The following is a 26,090-nucleotide window of genomic DNA, read 5'->3' as shown; positions in this document are numbered from 1 at the left end:
AGTCTCGGTCTGGCACACGGTTTTAATCTGCCAGGAAGTTTCTTATTTTTAGCTGCTTATGGCATGTGGCAGTATATTCTGGGATAGCTTTTCCTAGTTGCAAATGCTATTTTTGGCTGAGAAACAGGAAGTTTGAGTAATTAGTGGGGTACATTTGCCAACCCCTTGTCAACCCGTGTTTAGGAGATTGGGATTCCTCTCATAAGTATTTTCATTAATGTCTTCCAATGTTAACAGTACATGCTTATTTCCAAGTTTTAGCAGCTTTCACTCATTTAATAATAGGCAGATATCCAATTTGGATCACATCTCATTGACCTTCATGCAGAAAGATTGTGTGTTTTTGCTGCTTCCACTTTCAGTAAGTTATCATAAGAATTAAAGAATTTTAGCAGTAATCCATGCAGTTTCAAGTCGAAACTGAACAATTTCCTGATGACTCATTCCCTCTATTCCTTTGGAGCATTCCTGGAAAAATTGAGCAACTTCCTATGTTACAGTGTTAATTGCATTCGGGCCTGAGGGGGATGCAACATCATACTGATCAGTGGGTTCATACTGCCAAGATCTTTGTAAATTTGTTAGTTATCAATAAAGTATAACTTTCTAAAATATTAATGAAAATTTCCGAAGAAATATTTATTATAGGTGCCAGTGACATTGTATATTTTTAGGCGTGCTATAACTTTCATTGAACAACAGTTCATGGAGATATGTATTGATGAACAAGATATCCTGGGTCCACCAGAAGCCATAAGAAAATTTTTAGCAATTCTGGATGAACAGATGAGGCAGGATGTGGAGAAGGAATTTCAAAAATTGTCTACTTCCCGGGAACGTTGGGATGCTTTCACAAAGTACATCAAACAACAGCAGGAGCAGGTAATTATTATAAGTGTAGCCTAGATGTACAAAAACTTAATATGTAATTTGTTTAATCTAATTTACTCTTTTGTAAGTGTAGTATTCCAGGAAGCAACAGAGAGCAAGTGGTTTGGAATAAAAATTTGAAATAATAAAAAGTAATTAAGACTTTAATATTACCATATTTAATATCAATGATTTGGTCAGTTGTGAGATGTTATGTCACAAGAACTATATTTTATAGCGAATCATAAATTTATTACATCCTAGAAAATTGATGGCCATCCACTCATTTTTAGGAGTGTGTGATAATTCTGTAATGATAAAAATCCGTGTACTTCAGATGCTATGGTGTGTGAGGGAGGAGGGTGCATACTTCCCTTTTGTACCTTGCAGACGCAAGTGAGCACTAGCCATAATTTGTTGTTAGTTGATGAGATTTAGGGAACGTGTGTGTGTGTGTGTGTGTGTGTGTGTGTGTGTGTGTGTGTGTTCTAAAATCTATTTTCACTATTATTCTTAAGTCCATAATATCATTCAGTAGGTGATGCAGTACCCCTGCATTGACTGAAAAAGAGGAGGTGCAAGGGAAAGTAAGGCTGTTAAGTAACTTAAATTATGGAAGGAGATGAGCTGGAAAATAGATTGTCTCCAAATGTCAGTGTACTGGGGTGGACAAAAATATGGAATCACCAAAAGCACAACACGTTACCATGCATAATACGGTATAGGAAGCCTGTTGGCATCCAAACCAGGTTCCATTCATCTTGGAATGGATACATATAGGTAATGTATACTTTTTGAGGGACTCGTATATCTTTTTTTTTTTTTTCCTTGCAAAATAATGGCAAGTTCAGGTAACAGTGATGGAGGCGGATAGTGATTGTGCACCCTTCTCTCCAAAACAGACCACAAGGTGTAATATTATTGAGATTGGGTGACTGCAGTGGCCATGGGAGATGTGGCAGTTCATCCTCTTGTTTACAAAACCTGTCGTGGACAATGTGATATTTACGAAAAGGTGCTGTGTCGTCTTGGAACACAGCATTATTTGGGACACTGAATCAGGGATATAAATGGTCAGGGTAAAATGCTCACATAGTCCTTGGCAATAACGTGGTGTTTGAGGGTAACTGTGGGGCCAATGAAATACCTCGATCTGGCTGCCCAAATCATCACCAAATCCTCATCATGTTTCACTCTTGGGATGCAGCCTCAGCAAAAAGTTTGAAACCATGTGAAACAAAACTCATCCAACGAAAATACTTTCTTCCATTACTCTATATTCCAGGTTTTATGGCTTCAGCACCACATTTACTTGTTAAGGCAGTTACGTCACTGATAAGTAGTTTTGGAATTCCAGCTTGCTCTGCAATTACCTAATTTTAATGCTCCCTTCGTGTTTTGCTGCTAATGTGGTTTGTGAGTGCAGCATTCAGTTCCACAGTGACTTTTGCAGTTGTCGTCCCCTTATTTTTTGTCACAGTCCTCTTCCATAACCATTTGTGTCACGATCACTCATCTCACACACTTTTGTCTGCAGTGTGTCTTGGTGAATGATATTTTTCAACTTTCTCTGTGTGTGCAGCATAAATCTTTGACATGTTGTGTCTTGAAACACGAAACATTTCTGCTCCCTTGCGTGCAGTAGTACCCATCATGAGAGTCCCAACAATTTGCCCACATTCAAGTTCACTTATCTCCCACGTCGTGCACTCAAGGTACGTAGAGCACTGTTCTGACCAGAACAGATTCTTTGTAAGTCACTTGTCCTGTTTATTAAGCCAACTTGCATACTTTTGGCCGTATGAGTTTTAGTAGGCAATCAAACTAGATGGTTACAACAGCATGGAGGGCAAACCTAAACCCTGGGTATTCATGCCAGATGGAGAAAGTTTGCTACTGTGTGCCTGCTTACACATGCCCTAACTATAATGCAGTACTTCTGATCATAATTCTCACCAAACTACTGTTGTTAATATAATGAGGTTAAGTGAAGTTCAGACTTGTTTGATGGCACACGATTTATTATCTTTCAAATACAAGCAAAACTGTTCCCACAAACCTAGTCATTCTCACTCTGCAGCCTCTTTCATTCACTTAACACAATATGAATTGAATTCCCCATTGCTAGTAGATTCTTGAAGGTTGCCTTTAATGTAAGAGTCATTCTCAGACTTTCTAAATATCCTCAGTTCTACAAATTAACTTTTTCTACCCAAAACTCACACTTATAATCCTGTCATTCTGAAAGCTCAAGCTAGACCCACTCACAGACCAAAGCGAATGGCAGGCTTGAAGCCACACCATTCTAATACAATGGTTCTTCCCCATCAGCAATGCTAACTCGCTGGAGCAAAGATGCATAGAGGTAGCTTCAATCTGACTGGGACAGGATAGATATTTGTACTCTTCCAACATGCAAAATATTGAAGACATTGCACAAGAGCCACTTGTGGTCATATGGAACAGTGCAATCTGTAGCTTGACTTCCCTCTGCATTTATGTTCAGACTTGTTTTTCTCACGATGTTTTCATATGTTTGTTCAAACTCTGACCAATAGCATGCACAAAAAAGGGGGTGGGGGGTGTGATAATAGTGATGTTACATCAACAATATTAACATTACCATTGATACTAAAAATGAGACACAAATAGAAAACGAAGTGAAGTTGGAAACAAAATAACTAACTTGCAGACAAAATAGAATGTCGAATCTCAAGGACCAGTAGAAAGTTCAGTTTACGGTCAGGTACCTGATGAGAAGTATATGTGTTATCTAGTTCCAGTATATACATTTCAGGATCACTATACAAAGATCAAACGTTCAGGGGGTATAAGAGCTACCAGTGCTACTGTAGTTTTCAGAATATTGAAAAGAAGACAATCAAAGTAATTTAAATGTTCCCTGTTCAGGCTGTCAGATGATAGTGCAAACACACATCCTTTGCATTGCAGCACAAGTGGCCAATACTATCTGGCAGTACTTTATGCTGAACTTACTGTTTTGCTATTATGGTCTTCAGTATGAAGACTGGTTTGAAGCAGCTCTACATGCTACTATATTCTGTGCGAGCCTCTTTATCTCTGAACAACTACAACAACCTACACCTTCCGTATCTGCTTACTGTATTCAGTCTTGGTCTCTGTGTATGATTCTTATACTCCACAGTTTACATTCCAAATAAATCCCATCAGAAAAGGCTTCACAACACTTAAATCTGTATTTGATGTTAGCAAATTTCTCTTCTTCAGCAATGCTTTCCTTGCCATTGCCAATCTACATTTTATATCCTCTCTACTTTTGCAGCCATCATTTATTTTGCTGCCCAAATAGCAAAATTGATCTACTACTTTAAATGTCTGGTTTCCTAACCTAGTTCCCTTTGCATCACCGGATTTAATTCGACTACATTCCATTATCCTCATTTTACTTTCATTGATGTTCATTTTACATTCTTGTTTCAAGACACTGTCCATTCCATTCAACTCCTCTAACAAGTCCTTTGCTATCTCTGACAGAATTACAATGTCATTGGCAAATTTCAGTGTTTTTATTTCATCCCCATAACTTCAATTCCTACTTCAGATTTTTCTTTGGTTTACTTTACTACTTGTTCAGTGTACAGATTGAATATAATCAGGGATAGGCTATAGCTCTGTTTGACTCCCGTCTCAACCACTGCTTCCCTTTCATGCCCTTAAACTCCTATAACTGCTGTCTGTTGTGTAAATAGCCTTTCTCTTCCTGTATTTTGCCTGTGCTACCTTCAGAATTTCAAAGAGAGTATTCCAATCAACATTGTCAAAGCCTTCTCTAAGTTTACAAATGCTACAAATGTAGGTCTGTCTTTCCTTAACCTATCTTCTAAGATAAGTCATAGGGTCAGTATTGCCTCACATTTTCCTACATTTCTCCAGAATCCAAACTGATCTTCCCCAAGGTCGGCTTCTACCAGTATTTCCAGTCTCCGGTAAATAATTTAGTTCAGTATTTTGCAACCATGACAAACTGGTAGTTCAGTGACTTTTACGCCTGTCATCAACTGCTTTCTTTGGAATTACTACATTCACCTTAAAGTCTGAGGGCATTTCGCCTGTCTTGTACATCTTGCACACCAGATGGAAGAGTTTTGTCATGGCTGGCTCTCTCAAGGCTCTCAATAGTTCTGACAGAATATCGTCTACCTCCGTAACCTCGTTTCAACTTACAAGGGGGGTCCACGGCGTTGGGATCGCAGATTTACTTCAGACTTTGTACACCTTTATTAAGCTATTAAAAACAGCATAATGTGCAAGTAGTAAGGTGCAGTACTCTGGCAATTCCGAAAAATTGCAAGATAATTTTTACATGTCTGTTATGTGGCTTATGTACCTGTGCGTTAGTGTGGCTTATGTACCTGTGCGTGAGTATTGGTGGTTAGTGTTCGTGGTGGTCAAGTGATTAGCTTTCATGTTCTGTAAGACGAATTTACATTAGGCGATGGTCTGAGTCCCACTCAAACTTAATTATCAGTCTGCTTTTTTTCATCACTCATCATATTATTTAATTTTTAACATTTGAGAGGTAACATAACTCCAAAAGCTACTTGTATTTGCATGAAGTTTTAGCGAATTTCATATTATTTGTTACAGGTCTTCCAGCTTGCACAGTTAGTCATACCCCCAAAATGTACTCCAATTTGCCAACCATGTGACATTTATTTCTATTGGCAAGTAAAACACTTTATTAAGTTCCTTCAGAACTTTTCATTTCTGATTGACAGCAGATGACAAGTTGCTTCCTGTTTTAACACCTCTACTTAATTATTATCTACTCGTCAGTAAGGTAATCCTCAAAACTTCGAAGACAGATGAACTGCCTTATCAAAAGTGCATGTCATCTGATGTTATCTAGAATCATAAGTAGAAGGTTAAAAACGAAATTTTTCTCCACATAACTGAAATATTCGTAGATTGCCTGGATCTTCATGAAGTGTGTGGTTTACAGTGAAAGTGATCAGTTCCAGTTTTTAAACATTTATTCCTCTGTTCGTAACAGCTGATCAAATTCATAATGACACATTGCAAAGAGGCCGAGTTGTACAGTATGTCTTCATAAAACAACTGACTGATTCACAAATCAAGAAACATACTTTTTCACAACTTTAAATCTTAGTGAAATAATATTCAAATAACTAACACAGGTTACACTTTGAGAGATCAGCTCAAAACTGCCAGTCCCAGCAGCCTCTCTGCTTCCCTATTTATATATTCTAAATAATGGATGGTCACTTGGACCATTATTACTTAATAATGACAACGTATTTTTAATCACATTTACAATTAAAAGTTCCAAAGCTAAGATGTTCTGATTACACAGAATAATACGTCTAAAATTACAGAATTGAATAATATGTGAAATTTATAATGTAGAAATGTTTTTAATGTGAAAATTCCATCTAAATATGAGTACAATAATGAACTTCACAAAATTAATTAACACATGCTAATTACAAGACGACTCACATTCCTAACAATAATTGAAACTAAGAGGGTAAAACGAAACAGGTTTTGATTGACAGAATTTGTAACAGATGCCTAGACTTTTATAATTAGGCGTATATCTGGTTATAACAATACAAGTTTAATTAATAAAGTCATTAAGACGGAATGTTCTTTACAGCTTTCATCTTAAATTTACGTTTTACAGTATGTGCCTTCATTTGCAAGCGACAGAATAACTTCTTGAATGAGTAAACCACATTCGTAAAAGTCCAATTATTTGAACAATTACAGTTGGTGATTAATACCATATATTTTATTCCTACCATTTTCACTAATTCAAGTCTTTCCAAATACTACAATGAGTGCCACAGTTTGTTAAAATACATCGTCATTTGTTTTCTTTTGTAATAGTGTCTCCTAATTAGTCTTCAATTTAGTGTCATTTTTATGAAATTCATGAATCACCACAGTGCCAATCATTTTAAAGTGAGGTATTGTACTACACGATGTCAGGGAATCGAAGTTTTCATTAAGTCTTTGTATGGTAGGTATATTACACTGTGAAGATGCTATTAAAATCCATTCCATCGTACATCACCATTTTTCAGCACCTATATTTGAATTATGCATGGTTTGCACCCAAATTATTGGAAGAAAGAGAAACTTTTCAAAATATCAATGAGGTCAGTTTTCCCTTAGAAACTCTGAACATTCCCTTAAATGCAGGAAAACTACATTCGTTTGATGTAGTATATGCCGTTTCAATTTATGTTTTCCATGTCCGCATAATAAATACCATCCTGCAATGTGTGAGGTCGAGAGCACATCTGAGGAGTAATAGTATATTACACTTGTGGTCTGGCACATTCTGACTTACTATATTACTGATTGTGAATAACATCATTCCCATCATTATTTTTCAAGGTTTGACTTGGGCTTTCCAAGTCTGTCCCTTGTCCTTGAAAATTTAATTAAAAATAGTTAATAGTTAAATAATGTATGAAATTCACTAGAACTACATGAAAATGCACGTGGTTTTTTGTCGTTATATTACCTCTCAGATCTCATATAAATTAAATAATAATGATGAAAAAATATAAGTTAAAAGTTAACCATTGGATCACAATGACTTCTGGCAGTCATTATCTTCACACAGATACTTCACTTAAATAATAGATGCGTAAAACTTCTCTTGAGATTTTCTCGGAATTGCCACAGTAGTGCATGTTATTATCTACACATTATATTGTTTTTAATGGCCTACTTAAGGTGTACAAAGTTTGAAATAAATCTGTGATCCGAACATCTTGGCCTGCCCTTGTTAGATCTTTCTGAGTTCTGTGAAAATTCTTCTTGCAGTATAATATTTCCCCTGTCATCTTCATCTATGTACACATTCCTTTTTATAATATTGTCTTGTAAGGACCCTCTATATACTCCTTCCACCTTTCAGCCTTGCCATCTTCGCTTAGCACTGGTTTTTCATCTGAGCTCTTAATGTTTCTACAGCCGCTTCTCTTTTTCCCAAAGGCCTCTTTCATTTTCCTGTCTGTGGTATCTATCTTTCCTATAGAGAAATATGCTTCTAAATCCTTACATCTGTCCTCTAGCCATTCCTTCTTAGCCATTTTGCACTTCCTGCCAGTATCACTTTTTTAAACATTTTTATTCTCTTTTGCTGCTTCATTTGTTGCATTTTTCAATTTTCTTCTTTTGTTAATTAAATTCAGTATCATTTGCATTATCTGTGAACTTCTATTAGGTCTTTTCTTTTTTCTTATCTGATCCTCTTTTGCCTTTACTATTTCTTCTCTTAAAGCTACCCTTTTATCTTCTACTGTATTGATTTCCCCCGTTCTAGTCAACTATTGCCTAGTGGTCCCTCTGAAATCTCAACAACCTCTGGTTCTTTCAACTTATCCAAGTCCCATGTCCTTAATTTCCTACCTTTTTGCAATTTCCACAGTTTCAGTCTGCAGGTCACAACCAATAAATTGTGGTCAGAGTCCACATCTGCCACTGAAAATATCTTACAATTTAAAATCTCGTTCCTAAATCTCTGTCTTAGCACTGTATAATCAATCTGAAACTTTCCAGTGGCTCCAGGTCTCTTCCACATATACAACCCTCCCTTATGATTCTTAAACCTAGTTTTAGCATTGAAAATATGCTCTTTGCAAAATTCTGCCAGGTGGCTTTCTCTTTCATTCCCTTCCCCCAGTCCATATACATCTAATATTTTTCCTTCTCTTCCTTTTCCTACTATCAAATTCCAGTGCTCCATCATCAATTGTTACAAATCTTTCAAATGGCTGAAGTATTTTGTGTGTTTAAAATTCCTCTGCAGGGGATAATCCAGCAAATGTTAGTAATTTAATTTTTAGTTCACATTACCGTATTTACTCAAATCTAAGCCACACTCGAATCTAAGCCGCACCTGAAAAATGAAACTCGAAATAAAGGAAAAAAAATTTTCCCGAATCTAAGCTGCACCTGAAATTTGAGACTCGAAATTCAAGGGGAGAGAAAAGTTTTAGGCCCCACCTCCAAATCAAAACAAGGTTGGTCCATTGCAATATGAGACACGATTTAGGTCAAATGAATGACGATACAGCTACAGTAGTTTGGTTTGAGTCGTAAGCTTAGCAGTTAAGCTTTACCAGGTAGCCATTGCTATGCGCCAGGCACTCCGTCCGTATTTATACGGGTATCCTTCCTTTTTCACGTGCTTTGTCTAGTTTGAATTGATTGCTTATTTTTCTTTGATCTGATAAGTGCCAGTCTCTTTGTTATAGGTGTTTACATCACTCTAACTGAAAATGCATTACTGTACTGTGTAATCCATTGTTTGTCGCATTCTGATAATGAGTGTTTACGGCCTGTTGCCACTCGCCGCATGACTTGCTTTTGTGCACACTACCACCGCTTACAATTAAAAAAAAAAGAGAGAGAGGAATTGTCTCATTAGCGAAACAATGGCAAGAGACTGCTGTTTGTTGTTACTTACACTGCTGCTTTCTTTGATAATGATCAACAAGAACCAAATAATAGACTGCGTATGATAGAAGATGTTCTGAATGAGAGTTTAGCAAAAATTTTTCTCTGTTTGAAAATCTTTGCAGATGCCTCTTCAGTACATTACATCCTGCACAGAAATTAAGAGTCATCTTAGATTTAAAAATCTAGTCAACTGCTTCATTTCTGTCTGTATCACTATTAGGCATAAGAATAATATGAATATAAACATGACATGATATGTATATTCTTGCGTGTTTGCTGTTGTCTCACTCTAGTTTCGTAGTTTATTAAGCAGACAAGATTTAAATGAGATAGCAGCAAACATGAAAGAATACATGGCAAAATGTTTATATTCATATTATTCTTATGGTGAAGAGAATACTGCATGTGATTCACAATTCATAAAAGTTTCTATTAGCAACCATCTCTTCTCACAGGTAGGAAAAAATTCAGAACATAGAGTTGGCCATTTTGACAAACATCCCAAACAGTCTCGCCATTCGGATTTTCGTAGTACATTGGAATGCTGCTACATTTGAAGATGAACAATACGGAATTTGTATTTACTTCCTTGGATAATGTACGAAAATGCAGTGGTCGAAACTCAGTGCGGAGAAAAAAAGCTCATCTTCTACCTTTTTTTTTTATTTATTTGTTGACGCAGAGGTTTTTGCGCCAGTATTTATCTTTGTGCCTGCAAAGCATGCCCGTGTAGCGCTACACATATTCAAAGGCAGAAGTTAGTTGTGGCGGCACCTACCAACATTTTTCAGAACTTCCACTTACTTTGCACTCGATTCTAATCCAAAGGCGGTTTTTTTTAATTACAAAAACCGGAAAAAAAATGCGGCTTAGATTCGAGTAAATATGGTATGGCGTTCCCATGCTGAAGCAACCCGTTGCCTTCCTGCTGCTGCAAAAGTAAAAATATAGCTTTACGTTGTGCATATACTTAATTAATATATCTTTCACAGTTACCAAAAGCAAACAAGATTTATGTTTGTCAACTGAGTCCACAAGCCCTACAAGTAGCCAAATACTTCTCAGACAGTTACATCCTCCATATCCATGAGGATCACCTGTTTCATGCAGACAGTTTTGCTGGGACCACATATGCTAGTTTCATATTATCATTTCTTATACAACACCTGTTGTTATCTGTGCTTTGAAAATTTATCTGTTGAGGGATCATGCACTGTACCTACATTATTGCATTGTTGACGTGTCGTGCTGTTTCTCACAGTTGCTTAGTTAGTCCTTGGCCAAAACTCTATCGGATCATTTTTTGCAAACTTTTATACATAAATACGTTACATTGAGTGATTAATTGAATAAAAAGTTGTTTTGAAAATTTTCAGTGTATTAGAACAAAAACTACAGACTGTCCCATTTTTGGGACATTGGCCAAATGTGCTAACCAAATTCACAACCTTATTCTCCACACATAATATTGTAAGAAACAACACAAACAATAAATAAAGAATGTTTTAATATTATTGAATGTCTATTGAGTATGAAATGAAGCAAAACACTTGTCGTGTACACCAGCATTGCACCTGTCACGAATTATTGTTTTTTTTTTCTTGAAGTAAGCACATCTCTTCTGTGTTTTACTTGGCACAATGAAATGATTTCGTGGATCTGGTCGTACATCTGTGCTCACTCGTCCTTCCATCAATTTGCTTTCTTGTGGTCCTCTGTGTTTTGGTACTGATCCTGTTTCCTTTGATAGGTAAAACATCACTATTCTCCATCAGGCATCCAAAAGTGAGAGCTTCTCATTAGAGTTAGCAATTTGCTATGCACGCCATGTGTTTACTACGCAGATATCTATCATCTGTGTGAATAATGGCCACCACCATTTCTTTGACCTTATCCTCATCCTATAAAGTGATATCTGCTTGTCCAGCAGATCTACGCCACCAATATGGGCATTGTATTCTTCAATGAGATGTGGCATTGTAACAGATATTTCCTTTTTCTGTGCCCGTGAGTATCTTTTAGTAGAACTCAGAGGAGTAATAGTACTGTAATTTGTCGCTACACATACTCATTTGTTGTCACTCCATTTCACAACCAGAACTTCGTTCTCTTTGTCAAACATGTAGTCATAGAATCCTCGTTCCTTTTCTTTTGCCATTCTTTTCGAGTCAATCAAAGGACATGCATTAGTTCGGATCCCTCTTATTGATCCTGTAGCTTTCAGTTTACTCTTTCTGAGTGTGATCAGTGTGTCAACACTGGTGAAAAAGTTGTCAAAGAAAAGCTTATAATTCGGATACTCGGATTCTGGAATCATGCTGGTTAGTTCATTTACTACCCTTGCACCGAAAGGCTCCTGTTTGTTGTCAGCCTTGCCACAGTATGGCGAAAAATTATAAAGAAAGTCATTGGAACTTGTAAGACACCAAATTTTATATCCAAATTTGATAGGCTTTCCCCTCAGAAACATTTTAGCTGAATGTTTGCCATAATAACGTACCATCATTTCATCAATTAAGCGTTCTGAATGAAATACGCCAAATTTACCAAATTCCTTTTTTAGCATTTCAAAGTACAACCTCAGTTAGTACGTCTTGTCGTTTCTGTCTATTTTGGAGTTGTCATTGATATGAATTAATCTCTTTATTTCCCAAAACCTATTTCTTGACATGGCATTGAAGACTAAAGCAACACTGACATCAGGAGCCTGTTCCCAGTATATATTCTCGTGGGGAAGCTTATGATAACCACTCAGAAGTAGTATGCCAATAAATGATTTTAGTTCTTCTTTGGTTAGCAGAAAATTTATTTTGTTATGTTGGCAAGCATAGATTTCACTTTGTTCAATAATAGTATCCATTAGTTTCTAAGAAGAAAAAAAAATCCTCAAACACCTGGGGCACTGTCTTATTTGCTAGACATTTCGCAACACAATGTTCGTTGCTCTTACCTGGTTCACTAGTCTTTGTGTACGTTGGTTGACATTTATACCATTTACATTTACATTTTTTTGTAGATAATGTACTACTTTCTGCTCCATCTCCTAACGCTTTCCTTCTTTTGGCTTCTGGAGGTACAACTGTAGCATTAGCTTCTCCTCGGCTGGTTATGAGCTCTAAAGTACCGGCTACATCTTGCACAACAGACTCATTGTTCAGTAGATTTTCGTCAATGTCTTCTTCATCTGTTATTACATCTGCATCGGGTGGAATAATCGCCAATTCTACGTCATCATCTTCAACGTATCTTGGTGGTTCTCTAGTTCTGCTAGAATTCCTTCAAGTGTAAGTCCACACGGCATGTTTTTATCCTGTTGGAATCATAAAATTCGAATAGAATATGCAAAAAGCAGATATAAAGAACGTAAAATGCAGTTCTTCTCTGTATAATACATGTATACAGGAACAGGGCACATCAACAATAAATGATAGTGTAACATGCCATTGTCCCATTATTGGGACGCATAAAATATATCGATATTGCACTCACTTGAAAAAATCTGAAGTATACTTAATCTTACACAGACATCCATAAGTTCATAACAAACACGCCCAGACAACTAAATCACAGCTCATTGTTGTCCAGGAACTACCAACAGACATATAGTGCTGCCAAGTGTGAGAACAAAAAAATCGACAAGTTTATAATTTTCCTGACTTGAAGTACTTAGAAAAAAGTTATTTATTTTACATTTACAGGCATAATAGCAGTTAGTTGAACCTACAGGTGCAACAATAAAAGCTAAAAGCTCCATTGCTTACGTAGAAATAAGTAAAATATACGCGTCTCAAAAAAGGGACAATGGCCAGTAATGGGTTAAGGGAATTGGCTGTTGGAGAACTTTCATCTGTACTCATATTAATGAAGAATTTAGATTTAATTTCCTTAAATCATTTCAGATGTAGGTGGAATGGCTCCTTTCGAAAAGTCTAGACAGCTTTCCTTCGTCGTACTCTCCAAGTCTGTGCTCCTTCTCTAATGATGTAGACATTGATGGGATGTTAAACCCTAATCTTCCATTTTGCTTTTCTTCCCAATTTCATTGCTTCCTTTCTTTTACTGTAACTCCAGATCAACATAGCCCATCAGGATGTCAGTTTTTTTGTGATTCCAGTGATTTATATTAAGCTTCAATACCTTATGCATCATATCCTCTCTCTTTTAAAATTTTATTTGTTTTCATTTACATCAATCTTTATGTTCTACAGGGGCATCTGAAAAAATGGAAACAATTCATCATCCAGGAAATTATGATTCAGTACACCTACCCAAGGTTGGATATTAATGTCACAAAAGGACTGAACCATTTATTGAAGTCGCCATTTTGCGTCCATCCAAAAACAGGAAAAGTGTGCATTCCATTTAATCCAAAAGCAGCAGAGAAATTTAATCCAACGGCAGTTCCAACAATCAGGTAACTGATTTATACAAGGTTTTCTCTATCATACTCTTCTTCTTTGCTTTCACTTTCAAGTGTCAGATGTATCATTTTCCCATTAATTTGTTGTCTTTCATCAACCCCATTTTTACTGTGTTTCATATCTTTCCTCTCAGATAGCTCTCTTACTACTTTCCCTCTCTTTGTCTACTCTTGAACTCTTCCCCATCCTCCCCACTACCTATGCGCCCCCTCCCCCCTTGCATTTTTCAGTGTAGTGTGCCCTGTATTCCTGTGTAGTCACACTAACTGGATCTTCTCAATTGCTAATTTGTTATCCTATCAAACAGTTAAATACATTTCATTGTTAATCAGGTTTCTGACAACTATTCATCCAGGTAGTATTTTTACACACTTATTGTTGATTTCTCCATCTGCACTTGTTAAGGCCATCACCAGCAAAGCATTCTTTCATTTCAAGGTATTTTTCATTTTCTTAATCTCAAGTCTTGCTTGCACTTTTGTTATCCTTCCCATGGTTTTAATAACAACAGTGCAACGTATATTTATCTTTCATGTTGTTTTCTATTAGCATATTTTTATGGGAATGTTTATTAATTTTAAGTAAAGTTTCCAAAACAGTGGTGTATAATGCTATTTTACAATAATTTTATTTATTTGATGTTGACAGTCAGTTAATTGATGAAATTCAGAAATATGACGCTAAGACGAAGGAATTATTAACAGAAGATGATCGTAACAAGAGAGTCAAAGATTATAAAAAAACGAGTATGTACAAGGGTGTCGTAGTTTTTGAAGAATTCTTACGGAAACTTGAAAAATCAGGAAAAGATGATGTTATCAGCAGGCATGGTAAGTGTTAATCAAGGTATTTTCCAATTATATCCCCTGCCCCTCTTTGTGTGTGTGTGTGTGTGTGTGTGTGTGTGTGTGTAAAGGGGGGGGGGGGGGGAGGTAAAGCAAATTGGCCTTAAATCGGAATAGTCATTTTTTCCTTCCCATCATCCATCTGATATCAGGTTTTGGGAATTTTACTTTTATCTTTTCTGTTACTCACTCTGGCCCTTTTCTGATTGGATTTTGTTTGTACTGATGCCAAATCTTACTCTTTTGTGACATTCTTTCTGCATTAATCCTTTTCTGCCCCTCCTCTTCAATTTCATGTCTCCTCTATCTTATTCACTTTTCCAATACTACTAATAATTCTTTTGTCAGTATATGTACCTCTATCCTCATCAACCATTCTTACCAGTTTCTCTTCGCTAGCGTTTGGTTTATCGGTTCTCCATCATTCACTGGCTTTTCAGGATTGGTCTGTCATTTTCAGTTCTTCGCTCTGTCCCAAATTCATCTGTTTCTTTTCACCCAGTGCAAGATTTTCAGGTTTAATTTTTTATTATCTTTAGGTGTGTGTACCTTTTGCTCGGAATAAAATAAACATAAGTTTCTGAGATCATCTCCTTACATTTGTTGTGATGTTGAAACATGTGATTTGCTGAGAGCATATATTCTCACCTGTCCTAACTTGTTGCAAAATCAAATACACATTGTACTACAAAATAGTTGGATGAGTTCAAAACCATATAAGAGCTAAACAATGTGGAAATTCCCTGCATCACATTACCAATGTTGCTATACCCACTATGTGAATTTGAACAGAGAAAACTGCAAGGGCAGCAAGATGTCATTTACTTAGCCACTTGTTCAACCAGCATCATGCAATTTGAGAGATTGCATTTTAGGTGACTATCTTGGCCAGGAGGTTGTAATGATAACTTAATCCTTATACCTTGACCTAATCATGCAACAGTGTTTTTATCATTTGAGCTCTTGCTCTTGACAGCTACACTGAAAGCGTGTGGTAGCTGTGCTTGCCTCATCACCTCTACTGTTCCAAATTCAATATCAGGGATGCTATAAAAACGCAATATGATTACTGTACAAAGTCAGGAAGAAAAGCTTTAATTCTGTGATGCTTTGAACCTCTAACATTCGAAACTGGAGCTCAATACCTTTACCTTCTCTTATTATCGGCTGGATGTTAATCATTCTCCAGAAACCAGCAGCAACTGAAAATTCTCTTAAATTCAGTTAATAACTTAACGGTCTGGGAATAAAAGCAGCAGCCGGCCGAAGTGGCCGTGCGGTTAAAGGCGCTGCAGTCTGGAACCGCAAGACCGCTACGGTCGCAGGTTCGAATCCTGCCTCGGGCATGGATGTTTGTGATGTCCTTAGGTTAGTTAGGTTTAACTAGTTCTAAGTTCTAGGGGACTAATGACCTCAGCAGTTGAGTCCCATAGTGCTCCGAGCCAATAAAAGCAGCTCTATCGATTATATAACTCTAGATGATGATTCATTCTACCACCTTTGACTCCACTGTATTTGAACCATTTATATGTAGAAATTATGTCAATCAGCACAGAGGTATATTGTTACTTCTTCCTCCGGCTGCATTTAGCTGAGAACTACTGTGTTACAGAATTTGGATTGTGGTGGTAAATTGTTTCTTAAACACTGTAGTGTCTTTGACATAGCCCTGTTAATCTTACGCAAGCAACTTAGTGGTCATTATGCGAAGCTAGAAAGCTGAACAAAGGCTCTTTAGTAGCTAGTCCATTTGACATTTAAGAGCACAAGTGGTTCTCTTTTTGATTAGGTATATTTTACCAGTGGTAGCTGGGGAAACGAGTAATGGGGAAGTGCCAAGTATGAATTGGACAGTGGAGGCTTACTGAACGAAGAATGTGAACAGTATGCTTAAGAAATTGATTGAGGCAGTGCACACAAGTTTGTGAGACATGTATGTTGGGAAGTCACCAAATCAGTTCCTGTGTGTGGGTTTGGAAGAATTATAAAAGGGGTGAGACAGTTCTGGATAAGACATATAAGTTGATACATTACTTTTGAGTAGTTTTCAGTATGGCTAAGCTGGACAGTGAATCTGCTTGTGAACGGAATTGATGGAGGTAGTTACTAATAATGAAGGTAGCTGTGTGCCTGTTTTTCTATCCATATACACTCCTGGAAATTGAAATAAGAACACCATGAATTCATTGTCCCAGGAAGGGGAAACTTTATTGACACATTCCTGGGGTCAGATACATCACATGATCACACTGACAGAACCACAGGCACATAGACACAGGCAACAGAGCATGCACAATGTCGGCACTAGTACAGTGTATATCCACCTTTCGCAGCAATGCAGGCTGCTATTCTCCCATGGAGACGATCGTAGAGATGCTGGATGTAGTCCTGTGGAACGGCTTGCCATGCCATTTCCACCTGGCGCCTCAGTTGGACCAGCGTTTGTGCTGGACGTGCAGACCGCGTGAGACGACGCTTCATCCAGTCCCAAACATGCTCAATGGGGGACAGATCTGGAGATCTTGCTGGCCAGGGTAGTTGACTTACACCTTCTAGAGCACGTTGGGTGGCACGGGATACATGCGGACGTCCATTGTCCTGTTGGAACAGCAAGTTCCCTTGCCGGTCTAGGAATGGTAGAACGATGGGTTCGATGACGGTTTGGATGTACCGTGCACTATTCAGTGTCCCCTCGACGATCACCAGTGGTGTACGGCCAGTGTAGGAGATCGCTCCCCACACCATGATGCCGGGTGTTGGCCCTGTGTGCCTCGGTCGTATGCAGTCCTGATTGTGGCGCTCACCTGCATGGCGCCAAACACGCATACGACCATCATTGGCACCAATGCAGAAGCGACTCTCATCGCTGAAGACGACACGTCTCCATTCGTCCCTCCATTCACGCCTGTCGCGACACCACTGGAGGCGGGCTGCACGATGTTGGGGCGTGAGCGGAAGACGGCCTAATGGTGTGCGGGACCGTAGCCCAGCTTCATGGAGACGGTTGCGAATGGTCTTCGCCGATACCCCAGGAGCAACAGTGTCCCTAATTTGCTGGGAAGTGGCGGTGCGGTCCCCTACGGCACTGCGTAGGATCCTACGGTCTTGGCGTGCATCCGTGCGTCGCTGCGGTCCGGTCCCAGGTCGACGGGCACGTGCACCTTCCGCCGACCACTGGCGACAACATCGATGTACTGTGGAGACCTCACGCCCCACGTGTTGAGCAATTCGGCGGTACGTCCACCCGGCCTCCCGCATGCCCACTATACGCCCTCACTCAAAGTCCGTCAACTGCACATACGGTTCACGTCCACGCTGTCGCGGCATGCTACCAGTGTTAAAGACTGCGATGGAGCTCCGTATGCCACGGCAAACTGGCTGACACTGACGGCGGCGGTGCACAAATGCTGCGCAGCTAGCGCCATTCGACGGCCAACACCGCAGTTCCTGGTGTGTCCGCTGTGCCGTGCGTGTGATCATTGCTTGTACAGCCCTCTCGCAGTGTCCGGAGCAAGTATGGTGGGTCTGACACACCGGTGTCAATGTGTTCTTTTTTCCATTTCCAGGAGTGTAGCATGCCAGTGTGGGAACAGATACAGTAATCATGAATGCCAAGGCTGTAGGGACATAAAAACGAATCATAACTGTTAAAGTGCCACTATTATAGTTTCTCAAATGTTTAACTTGTATCCTTAAGCTTGGACCTTATAGTCAGTGAGGTCAACATCTAGAAAGGTTGGATGGAACTCAGAAAAGGACTGATCAATCTTACCATTTGTGTTCACTTAACTTTCCATATATCCCATAAAGAGGGGGCACCAACAAAAGAAAGGCATGTTGTAGCAACTTAATCTGTATACTGCATTAACAATAAACTTTCACTATACAGTTTCATACTATTTCTATTTGTGCAGATTGCAGGTAACCTAGAAAAGTTGAAGGAAAGCTTCTCATTTGAAGGGGGGGGGGGGGGGGGGCTACTGCTTAACCAGTTGTATTATATAACTGATGTGTACAGGTATGTTCTGTTGGTATCTTAATATTTACTTGGTGATTGCATTAGTATTTTACAGAGAGAACAGTTACTTAGACATGTAACAACAGAGATTTGTTGACAATACCTACTATTTATCATACAGCTTTACAGTGTATCATAATGAGAAAAGGAGTGAAGGCCTCTGGACTCCAAGAAGTACCTAATGAAGTGACATGTGGAAATGTTGAAATAAGGAAATGCTATCACACTTCTCGCAACCATCCCTAGGACTGTTTGTATGCTTTCTTCTCAAAGAAGAGATAATATATTGCACATGAAACATGATCGTATCTCATGTCACTGAGATTTCATTGTTGATTTCCCTCTTGTTTAATTTGCTGTGTTCCACGTGTGTGATTTATTTTTCGATAGAACCATTCTGTTCAAACCAGTCCTCTTTTCATCAGAAGAAAGTCTATAATTTTATATTGTGTTATTATGAAGCCATCTGCTGCTGCCTGGCAAACATCATGTTTCTTAACCTTTAAGGTGACCTCCCACTGTTGACAGTCCTTGACATTTTCCCAATTTTTTCCTGAATTATGACTGATCAGAATTATGATGCACGTTTTCTGAATCATTATCCCCATGTTCTTCAGCATCCTCTTGCATCAGACCATATTTGGTGGGAAATCTATGCTGCTAGCTGTTAGACAGTTCTTTTTCATCTTCAGCATCTGTATTCTGATAATTTCTCAAGCGACTGCAAAGCCTTAGTTGCATATTTAACAGTTTGCTGCTCCAGTGCGTGAAACCTTCCTGGTCCAGGTCCTCTGAAAGATTGGCGTATATAGTGGCACTACACAATCTAAAGATAAAATTATATACCCCAAAATCTATTATGTAATGTGACTACCTGTGTAGGAAAGTTCTTGCATATGCAGAGTGTATTTCCTTATATCTGCGATCTCCTTCCAGACCCCCAGACTGATTTCAAACAAATTTGGCACAGAAACATAAGGCCTTACGAGTATCAGCAGTGTGGGGTTTATAACCTCCTATCACCAAGAAGAGCAGAGATATGGTGTTCTTACCAGCCCCTGGCATATAGGCTGCCCTGAATTACAGGCATATTGTGTGGGGACAGTATGTGCTGGCCAAATCGGCCAGCATTGCAGGGCACCCTTCATGTCAAGGGCAAGAAAAGTTTTTCCAGGCCCCAACATGTAGGTTGCTTTGCATGACAGGCATGTTATGTTGGAATAGTATCAACCTGCTTTGCATGGCAGCCTGTGTGTTATGGGCAAATAATGATTTTTCAAGTAGCTGATGTGCAGCCTGCCCTGTAACAGACATGCTGTGGAAATAGTATGGGCCTGCTTTATTGAAATTCATTGCAGGTGCTATACTTGCTATTGAGCATGGCTGAGGACAGATTGAGGTGGACAGAGGATAGGATGGACAGGGCTCAGGGGAGAGGGAAATTAATAGATGAGGGGTGGAGGGGGAGATCCATGAAGCAGCTGAAAGGTGTAGTTTCATGGGCAGTAGAGGGGAGGCGAAGATGGAAAGAGAGAGGGGGAGGAGGAAATTGACAGAAAGAGGACAAGGAGGAGATAGACAGATGAAGGTGAGAGTATAACATTACTACCAGCAATTATATGAAATTCGCTTTATATTCTATATGTGATATTCAAGAGTATGAACTATTACATAAAATTATTCTGAAAACTTTAACTTTGGTAATAATATTATAACAAACCTGAGGCCTGATACTCTTTTGTTTAATCTCAGATACTTTTACCAAAATCAAGAATGATAATAATACTGTTAACTTTCATTTACTTTTGAAACTGCAAAATAGCTGTGGCCCACAGTTAACTTGGAAATAATTTGTTTGCTATTTTACTGACAGTGAAAAGAATTGATACCATGAATCCTGCAGGGCTGTCCATAAATCTGCAAAAGTACGAGGGGGTGGAGGTCTCTTCTGAACAGCACGTTGCAAGGCATCCCAGATATTCTCAGTAATGTTCATGTCTGGGTAGTTAGGTGGCCAGCAGAAGTGTCTGAACTCAGAAGAGTGTTCCTGGGGCCACTCTGTAGCAATTCTGAACATGTGGGGTGTCACATTGTCCTGCTGGAATTAACCAAGTCTGTCACAATGCGAAATGGACATGAATTGATGTGGATGATCAGACAGGATGCTTACGTCTGTGTCACCCATCAGAGTCGTATCTAGACTTATCAGGAGTCCCCCATCACTCCAGCTGCACACGCCCCACATTATTATGGAACCTCCACCAGCTTGAATAGTCTCCTGCTGACAGTTCGGGGTCCATGGATTCATGAGACTGTCTCCATACCTATACATGTCCATTGGCTCAAAAAGATCAGATGTTTCACCAGATTCCTGATATTCACAGTACACTCGTGATATTTTCATAAGGGAAAATCCCGACTTCATCGCTACCTTGGAGATGCTGCTTCCCATCGCTCATGCGCTGACTGTAACACCATATTCAAACTCACTTAAATCATGATAACATGCCATTGTAGCAGCAGTAACTGATCTAACAACTGTGCCAGGCACTTGTTGTTTTATATAGGAGTCGTCAACTGCAAAGCCATATGCTGCCGTTTTACATATCTCTGTATTTGAATAAGCATGCCTATATCAGTTTCTTTGGCACTTCAGTGTAGTAATTACACACGAAATGGCTTTTGAAATAATTGCAAACCGAGCGAAAGGCTTCCTTATTTAATTTCCTCACTTTTTATGAATGAAATCTATTTTTCTTTTTGTCTGAAATGGATGAGGATCTTCAAATATCTTAGTCGTAGTACCCAATTTATTTTTGTACGCTTTGATGAACATTCAGTCTGACCTAACGGCAAGAGAGCACAAGCATAAAAAAGCGAGATATCAAGAAAGCTTTCACACCCATAAATGTCCTTTTATAATAATTTAGCATTCTTGAATAACTTTTATCTCAGTACTAGTTAAAAGGTTTGTGGAATTGCTGCATTACACAGATGTTGGGGATCAATAAAATTAAATATTGTTTCATATAAGTATACTAGACACTGTCATTTAGTAATTATTTCTTTTGATGTGGAGGAAATTCATTAAGTCTGGCTGTGGTGCTTCAGGTGGTTGAGGTGCGCACACACACACACACACACACACACACACAGGAGGAGGAGGCATTTTCAGTACATGTGTCAAATGCATACATGTGTGAAGCTCTGGGGAGAATACTAGTTTAGGAGTAAGGAGGTCAGTCATCAAATAGCAAGAGACTTCAGCCATCGAGAATCACACACAAAAGAGAATGAGAACTTTGCTAGGTTTCAGAGTAAATCCTTTAACAAGTTTTCGTGTGTGTGTGTGTGTGTGTGTGTGTGTGAGAAAGCAAATGGGACAGAATGTGTCGAGGTTGTGTCTTGGCCCTGAGTCCAGATTATGATGGCCTTGAGTTCAGATTATGAGGATATCATCAGTGAATTTGATCCAGACAAGGGGTTTGGCTAAATCGCCCATAAACAAGTTGGCATAGGAGGCTGCCATGTGGATCCATTGGGTGCCATGGATTTGTTTGTGGACCTTGTGCTCAAAAGAGTAGTAGTTCTATGTGGGGATATAGTTGGTAAGATGTATGAGAAATGAAGTTGTGAGTTCAGAGTTGGGAGGACACTGGAAGAGGCAGTGTTTGATAGCTGCGTGAGGGATGTTGATGTATAGGAAGGCGGCATTAGCAGTAGTGAATAGGAATTCTTTCAGTGAGTGCATTAAACAGTTACAATGGGGTATTGAGGATTGTTGAGTTGTGGATTTTGGGAAGCGCGTACAAGGCGAGTGGGGTTGTTGGGTTGAGGAGGGAGATGGACTCGAGAGAGATTCTGGGCTGAGCCAAAGGTGTTCAGTAGGGAGTGGAGGTTATGATGGACACCATGGCAGAGATTGTAAGTGGTGTAGTCAGACAGTTAGTTGGCTTTCTGTCAGGTAGTCACTGCAATTCATCACAACAGTGGCGGAGCATTTGTCTGCTGGAAGGATGGTTATATGAGGGTCTGTTTTTGAGATTGCGAATGCATGTCCTTTCTTCTATTGTGAGATTTGTATTGAGAAGGGACTTGCAAAAGGATTTTGAGGCCAAGTGGAGGTAAGAAATTCATGGAAGGCGAGTGACCGTGGAATGGTTTGATGAGAGACTGGGGCAGGGGGGGTGGCATGTCACTGTTGAATGGCAGTATGAACTGGGAAGGTGAGGTTCAATGTTGCTGGTAGTTTAGTTTGTCGGAGGAATTTGTAGTAAACAAGTGTTTCCACTGTAGAAATTTCTAATGTAAGTGCAAAAAGTCGCAGCTGTAACATTTAAATCAACAATCATGTCCCTAAACATAGTGGGATGTTAACAAGGTGGCAGCATCATGCTGATGCACAAACACCAGCTTTTAAAATCACTTCCCCCAAAAATTTACATCACGAAAGATAGCATTTCATTATTCAGTTTGTGTGCAGGAAAAATGTGAAACTTACTGAAATTCATCATAAAATTAATGTCCATTATGAGGGCACATGTTTATTATAGTAGAAAGTACACAAATTGAATGATTGAAGTTCACAAATGGTTCATAGCTGATGCTTCTCACTCAGGTCAGACACATCTCATTGTATTAAGAAAACATTACAGTTAAAATGTCTCAAGGTAGGTACCCCACCCAGTAACTCTGTTATTGAAACAATGTGATGCTGATGTGTTTGAACTATATATTCATCAAATTTAGCAAAACCCTCACTAATATCTCTATTTTAACAGCTGTCATTCACTTCACGACAAACAATTTTCTTTTTGTAGCCTTTTGTCCCATTGGGTGTGGCATCTGCAATCTGAAGTGTGAGTTAGCTGAATACACCAATACCTTGCCAGAGTCTATACAGGCAGATAATAGCCTGCTTAATTTCCACCAGCGTTTCATATCTCTCACAGAGTCAGAGTGTGTGTGTGTGTGTGTGTGTGTGTGTGTGTGTGTGTGTGTAAATTGTAATTGAAATGTGAAAAGTGGCAGCAGTAACATTTAAATCGACAATCATGTCCCTAAACATAGCAGGATGTTCACAAGGTGGCAGCATCGTGCTGATGCGCAAACACCAGCTTTTAAAATCACTTCCCCCAAAAATTTACATCACAAAAGACAGCATTTCATTATTCAGTTTGTGTGCAGGAAAAACGTGAAACTTATTGAAATTCATCGTAAAATTAATGTCCATAATGATGGCACATATTTTGCACTAGGTAGCTCTCGGTAACACTTACTATCTGTGTATTAAAGCAGAAAGCTAATGGTGATTACCAATAAACAGTACTAATGGTGGAGCACTACTACCTTGGACATGAGGATCTTTTGTCATTTTAATTATTGGGAAATACTGTCACTTATTTAAACTGAATGTATTGTGCTGTTTCTTGATGTACTGCATTTACATTTTGGCAGTGTCTTATACTGATTAAAATGTGTTTTTTTTTTTTTTTTCGCTCTCTCTTAGATCTCAGCATGGAATTTTAAGAAGCCATTGGGGTGAAATGATGCAGTTACCAAAAGAACAAAAGACTGCTGCTCCCACATAACATATCAGAACACGCTTTTCTTTGTGTTATAAGATGTCCTCAATATTAATGAATGTTGTTTTTATAATTATGTTGTAAATTAGTTCAGTATTAACATATGTTGACAATAAAGACTTTGAATAAGTCTGATATAATCCTTAATGTCCTTAAGTGACCTTCCTCTTCTACATAAACTTTTTTCTTGTAGAGAGTAAGATAGTGTATAAAAAAAAATGTAATAATGTAACATCTTCAACTCGCACAACATTATTCTCTCAACAGTTATTAAACCACACCTGTCTGGTTTTAAAACTTTTTCCTGGGCAGTGACATGTAAATAAATAGTGTAATTTGTTACTTTCTGGCTGCTGCAAATTTTTTACTGTTATTTGACACTTGCTAGCTGAGACACTCATTTTATACATGTTATGCATTATTAGATTAAGATTTTTCTCTGTGTTTTCAAAATCTCAGTGACTAGCATGCTGGGATGTTACTAATCTGCTTAATGATGACCACTGCTGCAGTTCCTTGGTAACACTGAAATATAACCATCTTATTTCCTGAAACATGTTGGCTTCATAACTAGAGTGTTCAAGAACTAACACAACACCAGTGATTTAAATTGTCTTATTTGCACTATTATTATTGTCAACACACATTTCGGTGATGACCACCGACACTCCTGTTTATATTTCACAAAGCCCAAAGACCATGTTAGTAAATAAACTTGGCGATCCTTATCAGTGGCAACATATTTCATAAGCAGTTCCATAACATACTCGGCAAATCATGGTGCTACATGTTAGACTGCCACAGTCTGTAACATTACCAGCTACTACAAAATTAGCAATTTGCCGATAATGTTACTCTTGTGAAAGGATTTTAATTTTCACTGTGATCACATGTAATAAAATGCAGCAGACTGTTTTCATTTCTTGAAATATTTCTAATCAAAGGAAGCAGCACGAAAACCAATGGGAACCAAATCAAGGTTCTATTAGTAATAAAGTAAACTCTAATTACATAAAAGGAAATTGGTTGCCAGCCTAACTTGGCAAAGCTGTACAAAGTACTTTCACTGTTCACAAAGAAAGTTAACAATTATTGTGGAATTCACTTGATCCTTAAATTCTGTTATGCAAGCAGGATACGAGACAGCAGCACACTTTTGCAACTAAAGTACCAGTGGTTTGGCATGAATAACAGAGAAGGAGAATTAAAACATTTTTGCATTAGGTAGCTCTCGGTAACACTTACTATCTGTGTATTAAAGCAGAAAGCTAATGGTCATTACCAATAAACGGTACTAGTGGTGGAGCATTACTACCTTGAACAAGAGGATATTTTGTCATTTTAATTATTGGGAAATACTGTCACTGTAATGGCATTCAAATATTTATTTGTTGTGACTACTGTTTGTTTTATCTGGGAGCATATACTTCTTTATACTCGATAGGACACACATAAGACATGTGGTCCCTGATTATATTATAGTTTGCCAGTTACTTATTATAATACACAAACATTATAAAATTAGCAGTAGCACTTCATTAGTATAATAATTGTAATTTAGAAAGCAAATCTGATTCAACAATTAGTATTGGGGGAAGGGGGATTGATCTATCAGTAGCTCATATCAAAGCTCGACAATTTAGTCAAAACATAACATGAGAAACACTTAACTGTATACATGTGGCGGTATAGACACTGTTGCTTACAAACTTGTACAGTAATTATTCCTTGTGCTTCAAGTTTCTGAGCTAGTAAATCATTCAGAATGACCAAAGGTTTATGCTAATAATTTAAATGCTATTTTGATATTTCAGTAAGAATGACATACAGGCAAAATACCTCAGATCATTTCTTTGCAAATGTACTTTAG

General features: G+C 38.4%; 1 protein-coding gene across 1 annotated transcript in view; it reads left to right on the top strand.

Annotated features, from left to right (window-relative positions):
• LOC124550560 (DNA primase small subunit) overlaps window positions 1-24,355 on the top strand; it is a 91,629-nt gene extending 67,274 nt beyond the window's left edge. The window contains exons 5-8 of the mRNA XM_047125321.1: window positions 675-882; window positions 13,560-13,765; window positions 14,421-14,602; window positions 24,145-24,355. Coding sequence (XP_046981277.1) covers window positions 675-882; window positions 13,560-13,765; window positions 14,421-14,602; window positions 24,145-24,164 — 616 coding nt within the window. The 3' untranslated portion in view covers window positions 24,165-24,355. The remainder of the gene's footprint in view (window positions 1-674; window positions 883-13,559; window positions 13,766-14,420; window positions 14,603-24,144) is intronic.
• The last annotated feature ends 1,735 nt before the right edge of the window (window positions 24,356-26,090 follow it).

The sequence above is a fragment of the Schistocerca americana genome, chromosome 1, assembly GCF_021461395.2.
Source record: "Schistocerca americana isolate TAMUIC-IGC-003095 chromosome 1, iqSchAmer2.1, whole genome shotgun sequence".
Taxonomy (NCBI): domain Eukaryota; kingdom Metazoa; phylum Arthropoda; class Insecta; order Orthoptera; family Acrididae; genus Schistocerca; species Schistocerca americana.
The sequence above is the reverse complement of the archived record's forward strand: the minus strand, read 5'-3'. Positions and strand labels throughout refer to the sequence as shown.